General features: G+C 39.6%; 1 protein-coding gene across 1 annotated transcript in view; it reads left to right on the top strand.

Annotated features, from left to right (window-relative positions):
* Adgrg7 (adhesion G protein-coupled receptor G7) overlaps positions 1-11,842 on the top strand; it is a 71,398-nt gene extending 59,556 nt beyond the window's left edge. The window contains exons 14-16 of the mRNA NM_172825.3: positions 3,530-3,685; positions 6,071-6,227; positions 11,463-11,842. Coding sequence (NP_766413.2) covers positions 3,530-3,685; positions 6,071-6,227; positions 11,463-11,696 — 547 coding nt within the window. The 3' untranslated portion in view covers positions 11,697-11,842. The remainder of the gene's footprint in view (positions 1-3,529; positions 3,686-6,070; positions 6,228-11,462) is intronic.
* Positions 11,843-12,827: the final 985 nt, after the last annotated feature.

The raw sequence follows: 12,827 nt of genomic DNA, 5'->3' as shown, positions 1-12,827 counted from the left end.
ATACAATGAACTCCTACATGTTTTCCCCCTTTTGCTCAAGTCCTGCTCCCATCACTGTCTCTGGGGTAATACTTTTAAACCTAAAGCAGTTCATTCTATGTCTCTCTGCCTCATCCAGGATGCAAGCAATTGCTCACGGAGCTGCAGGGTGGTTCCCATCCATCCAGACGCCTCATGCATTTACTCATTCTGAGCCTCACTAGCCTCTCTTCCTTTCATTTGTACATTTACTCAATGTTTATCTTTTTAATTAATTAACTAATTAATTAATTACATCCCAAATGCTGCCCCTGCTCCCAGTCCCCCTTACAGAGTTCCTTTACCCCCTTCTCCTCTCAGAGGGTAAGGCTCCCTTGGTATCACCTCCCCCTTGGCACATCAAGTCTCTGCAGGATTAGGCACATCCTCTCCTACCGAGGCCAAAACAGACAGCCATGAAGACTGAGCTGTGTGTCTGCTACATAGGTGCCTCTGGTGTTTGTCCATGTGTGCTCTTTGGTTGGTGATTCAGCCTCTGAGAGCCCCTAAGGGTCCAGGTTAGTTGACTCTGTTCATCTTCCTGTGGAGTTCCAATCCCCATTCAGAGCCTTCGATCCTTTCCCCAACTCTTCCATAAGAGCCCCTGACTTCCACCCAGTGTTTGGCTGTGGGCATCTATTTCAGTGAGCTGCCTCTCACAGGACAGTTATGCTCCGTTCTTGTCTGCAAGCATAACAGAGTATCATTATTAGTGTTAGGGATTGGTGCTTGTTCATGGGATGGGTTTCAAGTTGGGCCGGTTATTGGTTGACCATTCCTTCAGTCTCTGCTCCATCTTTGTCCATGCATTTCTTTTAGATGGGACAAATTTTGGGTGCGAAGTTTTGTGAGTGGGTTGGTGTCCTTATCCCTCCACTCAGCATCCTGCCTGGCTACAGGAGGTGGCCTCTTCAGATTCCATGCCCCCCACTGTTAGGCATCTTGCCTGAGGTTACCTGAATTGACTAAAGTTTCACCTCAGGGCATTTGAACACAATGTAATCTCTGTTTAGAACACCCTCCCCGCCCCCCCTTATCAAGGTCTTTGCTCCAAAGCTGTTTTTCTGTGAGCATTTGCCTCAACCACTCTATTAAATTGGAATCCTCCCCTCCCTTCATATGCATACACACACATATACATATGTATGTGTGTGTGTGTGTGTATATATATATATATATATATATATATATATATGTGTGTGTGTGTGTGTGTGTGTGTGTGTGTGTGTGTGTGTGTGTGTATGTGTCTGTGTATATATATGAACATTAACTTCTAGACGCTCATTGACCAAATCACTTTTTTTTAGTCTCCCATGCTGGTCAGCATCTGAAATATAATCACTTTTTTTTTTTGTATTATCTGCATCTCTAACCTAGATTAACTTACTAAAATATGGAGTTTTCTCTACTGATAATTTTCTTGGTATCTAAAATACCATCTGGCACACAACATGTTCTCTCTAAATGTTTTTAAATGAATAAATAAATTATTTCAACAATACTATGAGATTGTTACATCATTTTCAATTTAGGTGAGAAGTGAAAAATGCAAACACACACAAACTTCTTCCACCAAACCAAAAATAGCAACAGACAAGCTCTAAGATGGAAAGCTCAATGGGTTAAGCAACCTTTGAAAACTCTGTTTAGTTATTAGCATTTTAAATGTCCATTGAGGGGCTGGAGAGGCATTTCAGCTGGAAAATGTTTGCCAAGTAAGCATGAGATCCCGAGTACAGGTTCCAAACTCCCAGATAAAGAGGCAGATGCAGTGCACACAATTGCAATCACTGTGTCTGGAAAGCTCAGGCAGATCACTAACGCTCAATGGTCAGCCTTGATTCAACCAGCTTCCAGCCAAGGAATAGACCCTATCTCAGAAAAACACTCATGGTTATCTTCTGGCCTCCATAGGCATGTACATATACATGTGAACATTCACACACACACACACACACACACACACACACACACACACCACTAAGTATTAATATAGAATATTAGGTAATAGAGTAAAAATGCTAAATTAATTAATGAATTGTTTTTTATTCTCCAATGATCTCTAAGATATGCTAAGGAAGTTTTAGAACATTTATTGAATGATGTCATCTGTTTAGAAAAATTAAGGGAACATGTATGTTTGCTAATGTTTATATAAAATGTTTATATAATGCTCTAAGGGTACATCGGAAATACTGGTGAAATTTGGAGCTGGAAATATTGTCCTCTACAGCAGTTTATACCTTTCATATTATGAGCCAGGATAAGATACATAGCCATAAGTAGAATAGGAGTAATGGCTTGCCTAAGGTTAGGTACCTCGTAAATGTCAGGAAGTAACATCTAAACTCAAGACTGTTGTAGGCATAGGAGTGCATGTAATTAGTACTTTTCTGTTGCTGTGGTAGGATATCCTTTTTAAAAAGCAGCTTAGGGAAGTAAGTTTTATTTTGGATTACAGTTGCATGGGGGAGCAGTCCAACCTGCCTGAGAAGTCACAACAGTGGAAGCTTGAGACCACCCTGAAAATCACAGATCAGAGCTTTAGCATTCATCTATACACAGAAAGTAGAGAGGGGACAGGGAGAAGAACCTTGAAGCCTATATAATATAAAGTATAAACCTATAAAGTATGAAGTATAAAACCTTAAAGCACACTTCCAGTGTACTTCCTCCTGCAAGTCTCTGCCTCTGAAAGGTTCCATAACCTTCCCAAACAGTGCCACCAACTGGGAACCAAGTGGTCAAAGCATGAGCCTCCAGGGGGCATTTGTCATTCAAATCACAACAGGGTATATAACTCAGTAGTAGAACTATTAACTAGCAATACCCTATGTGCTGTGTTACAGGATACTTGATCACACTGTGAACCCCAAGATTTTGATATTTACTGGGAAAACCTGTTTTTAGTATGGTGTGGATCAGTCTTAGCACACACCATTAATCCAAGAGCTTTCCTCTTCAATATTGTAAACAGGATTAAAAGAAGGCCATAGGTCAAGAGGAGGATCAAGCAACCAGTTGAACATAGGAAGTAAACACAGGATTATTAAGAAAAAAATCATAGAGAGTAAGATGAGTCAGGGGTATGGCTAGAGAGACACACAGGGAGTAGAACGGAAGGACATTTGGTTTGAAGGGAGTTTATTGAGACAGCTTGAAAGAGGGGCATTGCTTCTGGGACATTGGCTAAGGAGAAAGGTCAGCTAAGTGCTTTTTCTGCCTTTCTGAGCTAGGAGGCTTTCACCCCAGCATCTGACTCCTGAGTCTTCACTGTTGGTATCTGACTCAAAGTGTATTTTACCTTCTGCTGGCCCACAATGACTCAAGGAAATTTTGGCAGAACCAACTTTTCTACTGGACTGAATTATTGAAATTAACCTCGGATGTATAAGAAGCCAAGGGATATTCTTATCAAGGACTTCAGTTCCATGGATGCCAATAGTAGTAATAGCAAAAGGAATTGATATTTGTTCTTTCCTTAGTTTGCTGAAATATTTTTTCCCCACAGTTGCTGGCTGGCCGTTCCCAAGGACAATGATTATGCAAGAAGTCCACTTTTGTGGTCGTTCATCATACCTGTAACCATTATCCTCATCACCAACATTACTATATTTGTCATAATCACAGTCAAAGTGTTGTGGAAGAACAACCAGAACCTGACAAGGTGAGACTCTCCAGGACTCATGTATATATAACACAGCAAGGACTAACGTATATGTAACACAGCACCTCGGTACACCTCAGACCCCTGCAGAAGGTTTCAACATCTGCACAAACCAAGGGCATGGGGTATTCAAGAGAGGTTTCCCAGTGAACTTTGACCAAGAAGATGGATATTCTCCCCTTCTCTTCTAGCCTCAGTGGTCCTGTGTTGTGCACAGCATTGTATAACACACTTCTGTAACACATTGGCCCAAGCAAAAATTAAACCACACAGTTTCAAGAAAATATCTTCTCTTCAAAAGCTCCCCTCCAAATTCAGGAAACAAAATTTGAATACTTGAATAAGAGAGTTATAAGGAGGCAGGTGCTAGCATCCATGTTTTCAATTTGAAACTTGCTACCTGCGGTGTTTGGATTACACAGTAGCTTCAAACCTTCCAAAATGTATTCCAAGTATACAACATATTGAGACTTCCCTTACAAATGGATTCTCTCATTTAGTGACACTGAGACAGTGAGTTGGGTGGCTTACCAGGTCCCACCCAACTGCATGTCTTCTGAATGTGATTTCTCTGGCCCTAGTAGGTGGTCTTATTGTCATCTCTACTATTCAACAAGAGCTTTAGGTAGGATAAAGATCAGAAACCCCTGAACGTACACATGCTGCAACCTCCTGCCCAGGGTTTACGGCAGATGGGGCAGAACATAGTACAGATGAAGCTATAAGCTCAGGCGGAATTCTTCAAGCCTGTACATCGCAAGCATCCTTTCCATACGGACGTCTGTATATTACACTCAGTCCACAGGTGGATCTACTTCGTGAGGACAGATAAATGAAAACTGCCATCTTTGATGAGAATGCAATCTTAAGTATGTGCTTTACAAATCAAAGTATTACATTTCATACATGGTTAATAGCTCCTATTTAAGGCTATGTGGAGAAATTACTATTCTCCCTAAGCATTAAAACATACATTTTAGTAATATTGGGGGGGGCACTTTGGTGGTGGGTTCTTAGACTAGCTGTATATTAGATTATATTTCTTATATATAAAAAAATCATAATTTTGGGTCACAGATAACAATCAAATTTGTATACCTCAATTTTGAATGACAAGCCTATGGTTTTTAAATTGGCTGAATAACAATGAGGAGGATACATAATTTGTTTTAGCTAACCCTCTTTCATGTGCTAGCTAGATACAAACCAAATCACTCCAACACTTAAGGATTTACAATGACAAACTACTATTTGCCATAGGCTTGCATGATGCCAGTAGTTTAGGATAAGCACGTTCGAGTGTTAACAGGTAAGTTATGATGAATCCATTCCATACGTAGTTGCTGGTAGTTAATTGATTGTTGGTGATCTTGGGTGGCAGCTTTTTCAGTTGGGGAGGTTTATTTGTGCTTTGTGTCATTTTTAAGTAAATCCTCTATTACCCCAGCTCATACCTCTTAATATAAACGGATACAGTGGATTCACATTTTGGTGAGTAAAGAGCTGAAAATAAGCATAACTAAGACATAAAGAAGAGGGAAAGTGTCTGACCAGCCAGAAGAGCAGGAGAATAAGTTCCAATTTGTCTGAGTAAAGAAAGCATGAGGATTTTCTTTGGGGAGCCTATACATATTTACACAGGGGATGTGCCAACTCACAGGGAGGCCCAATTTAGAATCATAACTTAAAAGATGGTAGACATGTGTTTTGGGCAGTTAGCTCAATGTCTCAGAGCACACATGTAAAAATCAAAATGACAGTCAGAAATACCTCTGAACACATAACCATTTTGCACTACAAAGCTTTTACTGAAAATAAAGAGAAAGGTATTTTTGAGAGTATACTAACATTGGAGTCTGGTCCTGAAGAGGCCTGTTTCACCCAGTCACTAACACTGTCAGGTTCTCAAGAGCAAGAAGAGCAGGCTTGCTCTCCTGGACATAGGAAGTCACACAGTCAAGACCAGATAATGGGGGGGGGGGGCTTACAGACTTCCATGAGAGAGAGGATCAGTTGAAGCCAAATAAATCTTATTTTTATATCATCTCAAGGCATAAGAAGTTCCCAAGTATCCCAGTCTCCCTATGGACTTCTTCACTAGTTGATCTGTTAATAATAGCAAAAATCCCATTAATAAACAGCAATTCCTCATGAAATTTCCTATGTAGTATGAAAGGAATGATTTGCCTGCACTTTGAAGGGAATGTTAGGGTCATTTAAAACAGTGGAATCACACTTTCTTCCGAGGGTGATAGGTATGGCACAACATTAAGTCAGCAAAGTCGATGGGCAGTTGAACATGCATGCTAGCTATGAGTAGTGATGACTCACGTAAGCCAAACCCTAACACTCCATACTTTCTCATTTTCTTATTTTCTCATGTAGCACAAAAAAAGTTTCATCCCTAAAGAAGGTTTTCAGCACACTATCTATCGCTGTTGTTTTTGGAGTTACCTGGATCTTGGCATATGCTATGCTAATTAGTAACGATGACATCAGGATTGTTTTCAGCTACATATTCTGTCTTTTCAACACCACTCAGGTATGGTATAGATGGTCAGAAAGAAGCAAAATATGTGTCACCCTGGACCAGTGTTTCCATCCTGGTAAAATCCCTGAGGACCATTGCTTAGTTACCTTTAGGGGGATCTATATTAAATAGACTTCATGAGAAGAGCAAAAGCTTTCTGTGTCCCTTTCTGGCTTGGGGGTACCAGAGTAAGATCTTTATAGGTTTGGCATATAATCCCTCATCTCTGATTAAATCATACCTCATGAGGTAAAACACTTCCTTTCTTTTCTCCCATGCAGTGAGTGTGCATCGGTTGGTATGGGCAATGGTCATTATTCCTTGAACTGTGAATTTTGTAGGTTTGTTGAATTTTTTCTTTCATTTTTTTTCTTAATGTGTTAAGATTGGATTTAGGTCCTTCATTTTGATCTATCTTTTCTGTAAACATCTTAATTACATTTATTATTATTATTTTAATATATTTTAATTTAATGCATGCCATGGAATATATTTCAGAGGTCAGAAGACAAAATGCAAAAGTCAGTTTTCTCCTTGCACCATGTGGGCCCTGTGCATAGAGAGCTTAGATCCTCAACCCTGGTGGCAGGCACCTTACCCTCTGCAAAGTCTCACAGGCCCAGAAGCAAAATATTCACCCTGGGGAAAACAAACTGCTTATTCTGGAGTTACTGGGTGTACTGGCTGGTTTTGTGTGTCAACTTGACACAGGCTGGAGTTATCAGAGAAAGGAGCCTCCCTTGAGGAAATGTCTCCATGACAAACAGCTGTAAGGCATTTTCTCAATTAGTGATCAAGGGTGGGAGGGCCCATTGTGGACGGTGCCATCCCTGGGCTGAGTAATCTTGGGTTCTATAAGAAAGCAGGCTGAGCCAGCCAGTAAGTAACATCCCTCCATGGCCTCTGCATCATCTTCTGCTTCCTGATTGCTTGAGTTCCAGTTCTGACTTCCTTTGGTGATAAACAGCAATGTGGAAGTGTAAGCTGAATAAACACTTTCTTCCTCAATTTGCTTCTTGGTCATGATTGTGAAGGAATAGAAACCCTGATTAAGACACTGGGTCTGGTTTTAAAATTAATAATAAAGCTGAAGACTCCTAGTTCAGTGGGGATTCTCTGACCTTATTAGTATCTTCATCTGGTTCTTTTAACTGTTAAATGATAGAAATTTCTATCAAGGATTTACTCTGTTTGGTCCCTTGTTGCATTTTGCCAGTGTGTGCTTCATGTGTTTTGAGTGAAGTCAGAGATAACACTCATCTTCATGATATAAATTTAAAATTATTATATTTTCTAGATGAATTGGCCCTTTCATCATTTGTAGTAAGATGCCTTTTTAATTTCTGATAGTGCCTTTTGTCATAAGGTATACTTTATCACTTACTCTTGTTATGTGCATTGGTTATATGATCACATGTGTGCACATGCATGAATATATGTATGTATGCATGTGTTTGCATTTGCTATGAACCTCTGTACCTTTAAAGTATGTAGGCACCAAATGCATAGGCCTCCCTTTTTTGTCTATTGTAAGAGTCTCCATCACTTTATCAGAGGGTGAAGCTCATTTGGATCTAATATACTCATTGATGTCAGTTGTTATTTTACAATTTGTCTTCTGTGCTCATTTAGATTTGTGTGTGTGTGTGGGGGGGGAGAAATATTCCTTGCAAGTAAAGAGAACAGTTATTTATGTAATAAGTTTTCTTTCTTGGACAGGACATAGTAATTACCATAAAACCCATTTCTTTTGTAATAACAAAACCATTTATAATCCTTTCTTTGCACACATATGGACTGTTAAATGTGAATTGTTATAGCATAACACTTATATGTATAACAATATGCAACTCTAAAGAAAACCAAACGACCATACAGTTGCTCATCATTCCTTGATTTTATGTATTATCTCCCTGCCTCCGTATTCACTTCTGATCCATTTTTCCATTATTCCTTAGTATCATTTTTCTTTCTGCCCCTCCCTCTGTCTCTATTTCTCTCTCCCTTTTCCTTGCCCCTTCCCTTCTATCTGTCCCCCTCTCTCTCCCTCTCTGACTCTCTCTCCCTCTCTGACTCTCTCTCTCTCTCTCTCTCTCTCCTTCTTTCTGTCAGACTATATTTCTTCAGGGGAAGAACATCCACATTACTAACTGAAAGGGTTGTGAGCAGCGAAGAATGTCATACTGACTAACCATTTTGTGTATTTCGTGGATGTGAAGCATCCTATAGCAAAATTCTGTTTCCTTGGGGGAAATGACCATAGGTTCAGAACTCCATGAGCTAGAATGTGGCTTCCAAGTCAGCAAATGGTAAACATCTCAGTTTTCTGTGTTTTGTGTCAAGCTAGAACATACATCATGTAATAGCTGAGTTGTTTTCAGTATAGTTGCACCTGCTTCTACCTTGATCACAATCCCCCAGCTGAGAAATAAGAGCATGTCAACATACAGGTATCGTGCTTAGTTTTACGCTGTACCTGCCTTTACTCTGGGGAGGTGACTGTGTTACCAGCCCCCACCCGGCTTCCCTTGAATCCTCAGACAAAACACACTGTCTTATTTAGGGTTTTACTGCTGTGAACAGATACCATTTCCTTATAGGCAACTCCTATAAGGTAAACATTTAATTGGGGCTGACTTACAGGTTCAGAGGGTCAGGCATTATCATTAAGATAGGAGCATGGCAGCATCCAGGTAGGAATGGTACAGGCAGAGCTGAGGGTTCAACATCTTCATCCGAATGTTGCTAGTGGAAAACTGACCACTCATTTGTTTTTCATTCCCCTGCTACCCACTTCCTCCCCACTTTTGAGTATAATTGCTTATCATTATGACTCCATTTTAATTCACATTCCAGTCATCAATAACACTTTGAATTTGGGGATAAGTTCATGATGTAGTATGCATTCATAACTTCTTTCTTAAGGAACTTAAAATTGATATAGCATCCAGTAAAATGAAGGGCGTCATAACAATAGAATCTGCCTGCCACTCCTTCCCTTGTGCTGCCATTTTCTTATGTCCTACATGTGCATACAGAATAAACCCCACAAATCAACGTTACTTTTCCTGAAAAAGACCTATACATCTAAAGGAAATTATAGGTAAAACTTTATATTAGGCCATGTGTCAACCATTTCCAGGACCTTTCCTTCCTTCCTGAAGATTCAAATGTCAGATGGTATCATTTCCCTCGAGCCCAAAGTCAATCCTTAGTGTTCCTTATAATTATTTATGGTTTTGGTGACTAAGCATTTTCTTTTAACTTTTATCTGTTTTGTTCTTATTCTTGAAGGATTTTTTTTTGGTTAGATATGGAACTCTGGGCTGGGTGAGCCTCCCCCCACTTCCCTGCTTTTGGCATTTTAGAGAAGTAATTTCACACTCTGCTACATATCCTAATGAGATGTCCTCAGCCATTCATACTGTTCTACTGCACACAAATGTGTTATTTTTCTCTGCTTACATCGCAGTTTTCCTCCTAGCTTTGGCATTCAGCATTATGTCTATGGCGTACACACCTCTTACTTTCTTTGCATATATTTTTCTCAGGATGGCTGAACTGCTAGAATCTTTTATAGTTTTTCCTCCTTTTCCTTCTGAGAATGCCTTGATGCGAGGCCATTTGGTTTTGCCCTGCAGATCCCAGAGAGCTGTTCATCTTGCGCATTCTTCTTGCTAGTCATTATACTACTGGAGTTAGTTACTTATTCAAGATCTTCCAGTCCCTTCGTTCGGTTCCTAGAAGCCCATGGTGGTCAGAACTGACTCCTACAGAATCCTCTGACACTCACCCAAACAGTGTGGCGAGTGTGCACCCACACGTTTGCACACGATAAACAAGCAAAATTGTTTAAAACCTGAAAGAGACAAACCTGTTGGTTCTTAATTCTATTACATTTTGTCACATGGATCTACCATCACCTCCTTACTTTTAAATATCATGCCTCCTCAATAACATTACCTTGTACATATAATTTTCTGTAATTATTTTAATTATTTTTGTTATATTTTTAAAGTCTATTGATTACAATCCTTGATTATTAATGATTACTATAAGGTTCAACTTTCATTTTTTGGAGTGAAATGGCATCTACTGGTCCTCCCCCCACCCCATTCTTTAAAAGTAATATTTGTGAGCAAAAAAAAAAAAAAATTTTTTTTTTTTTTTACAATACTGGGAATCTGAACCAGGGCCTCTTTACTTGTTATACAAACACAGTTACTGCTGAGTTATAGTCTGAGAGAAAGAATACTATTAATATTGTGTAATTGTTTATTGCCTCCTAAATTTATTGGTACAATTTGAAATTTACTACATGATTGATACTGTCAACAATATTTTCTCTTGAAAATATTATTTAAATTATATTTGATATCTGTATTAACTAAATTGTATTATATATAACACTCCATTTAAAAAGTTTCCAAGGTATCTTATTGGATTGTCCTATTGTCCCGACTTCTTTTTAAAGTGAATGGCACATTAGTGATAGTATTTTTTGAGTAACCACTTCAGTAGAATGTGAAAAAACACTGAAAAATTTGCTGGCTGATTTCTGTAGATGCAGTACACGAACTGAAATTTTTTGGCTGCATATTCATCAGTTGGGGATGGTAAGGCTTAGTTTCTAGGGTTGATGTAAGAATAGAAAGGATTTGAGGATGATGGACGAATGAGAAGGGTGTGAAGCCGATAGGACTTTGGTAAGGGTCAGCTTAAAGCCATGAAGAAACAACTACCTTTTGTGGCTTATGTCTTTATGTGCATCTCCTTATCCATGTGTATAGAACAGGGAATCAGTGACTAGCAGGGTCTTAAATTTGTGTTGTTAAGAAATTATTGAGTATATAAAATTCCAGCTATGTTACTAAATCTCCAAGAAATGGAGTCTCAGAATGTTGGAAGTAGAAGAAGAAACGGGTAACACCCCCCCCCGACCACCCCCCCAACACACAAAAAAATATCTTCCAGTTTTATAAACTGAAGATTGTAAAGATTAGGGAACAGACTTGCACAGTGGTGATGTCAAGCCAGGGCACGAGCCCTGGTCTTCTAAATAAATATGCGTTACACGCAGCACTGTGTATATCTGAAGGGCATGCACATGCGCAGCAGCTGCAAGCTCCTGTTGTCGAGCAGCTGTGCTTCCTCAGAGTCGGAGGGTGAAATGAAGTCTCTTCCTTCGGTACTGCAGAAGTCTGTATTGTAATATTGCCTAGTATTAAAGCTTGCCTCTCTTTTCAGGGATTGCAAATATTCATTCTCTACACTGTTCGAACAAAAGTATTTCAGAGTGAAGCTTCCAAAATACTGAAGTCACTGTCATCATCCTTTGATAGAACGAAGCCAATGCCTTCGATAACCCCGCTGAAACTGCGTGTAAGGATGTACAATATGCTCAGGTCCCTACCATCCCTAAATGAACGCTTTAGGCTGCTGGAGCCATCTGGAATGACTGAGGAAACATCATTGTCTTGAAAGTGACCAAGCAAAATCAAGTGCCTAACAAGAGTTACCCATGATGGTCTTTTGATTCCAACTCATAAGAATTGTATCTGTTTATGTTATTCTCTAAGTGTCCTACAAGATCTTCCTGAATGCATGTTAAAGCTGTTTATTATCACAGGGAGAATGGATTTGGTAGCTTTTTGTGGTTTTTCACTATATTACTATGTGAGTCAAATGAAGAATCATACATATATATTAAGATGACCATAGTTACTAAGTTTGCATGACACACTTTGACAATTATGCAGAACTCACAACAAATTCTTTTACAATGAGAAAAAATATTACCTTCTAGAACACAGTGGCTCCTGATGAGTACAGGGAGTTGCTTACAGACATTAAACTTTTGCCAATGAATTGTTTGGCAACCAGTCTCCTCTTTAGGAAAAGGAGTTTTGTTTAAAAAGTGTTTTGTGTTTGCTAGGCCCCGGCCTAGTCTCACAAGAGACAGATGCTCACAGTCAGCTATTGGATGGAGCACAGGGCCCCCAATGGAGGAGCTAGAGAAAGTATCCAAGGAGATAAAGAGATCTGCAACCCTGTAGGTGCAACAACATTATGAACTAACCAGTACCCCGGAGCTCTTGACTCTAGCTGCATATGTATCAAAAGATGGCCTAGTTGGCCATCACTGGAAAGAGAGGCCCATTGGACACACAAACTTTATATGCCCCAGTACAGGGGAACGCCAGGGCCAAAAAGTGGGAGTGGGTGGGTAGGGGAGTGGGGGGGAGGGTATGGGGGACTTTTGGGATAGCATTGGAAATGTAATTGAGGAAAATACGTAATAAAAAAATATTTAAAAAAACAAACAAACATCTAAGAACTTAAAAAAAAAAGTGTTTTGTGACCAGAATAATCAACTCTGTAAGAAATGGATAGAGAGATAGATTAGTAGACTGCTAAACCTCTAGTTAGTTATGCATGTGCATGTATACACACACACACACATCCCTTTTAATATCTTTTTGCTTTGTTTTGTTTTTTTTGTTTTGTTTTTCGAGACAGGGTTTCCCTGTGTAGCCCTGGCTGTCCTGGAACTCACTTTGTAGACCAGGCTGGCCTCAAACTCAGAAATCTGCCTGCCTCTGCCTCCCAAGT

The sequence above is a fragment of the Mus musculus genome, chromosome 16, assembly GCF_000001635.26.
Source record: "Mus musculus strain C57BL/6J chromosome 16, GRCm38.p6 C57BL/6J".
Classification (NCBI taxonomy): domain Eukaryota; kingdom Metazoa; phylum Chordata; class Mammalia; order Rodentia; family Muridae; genus Mus; species Mus musculus.
The sequence above is the reverse complement of the archived record's forward strand: the minus strand, read 5'-3'. Positions and strand labels throughout refer to the sequence as shown.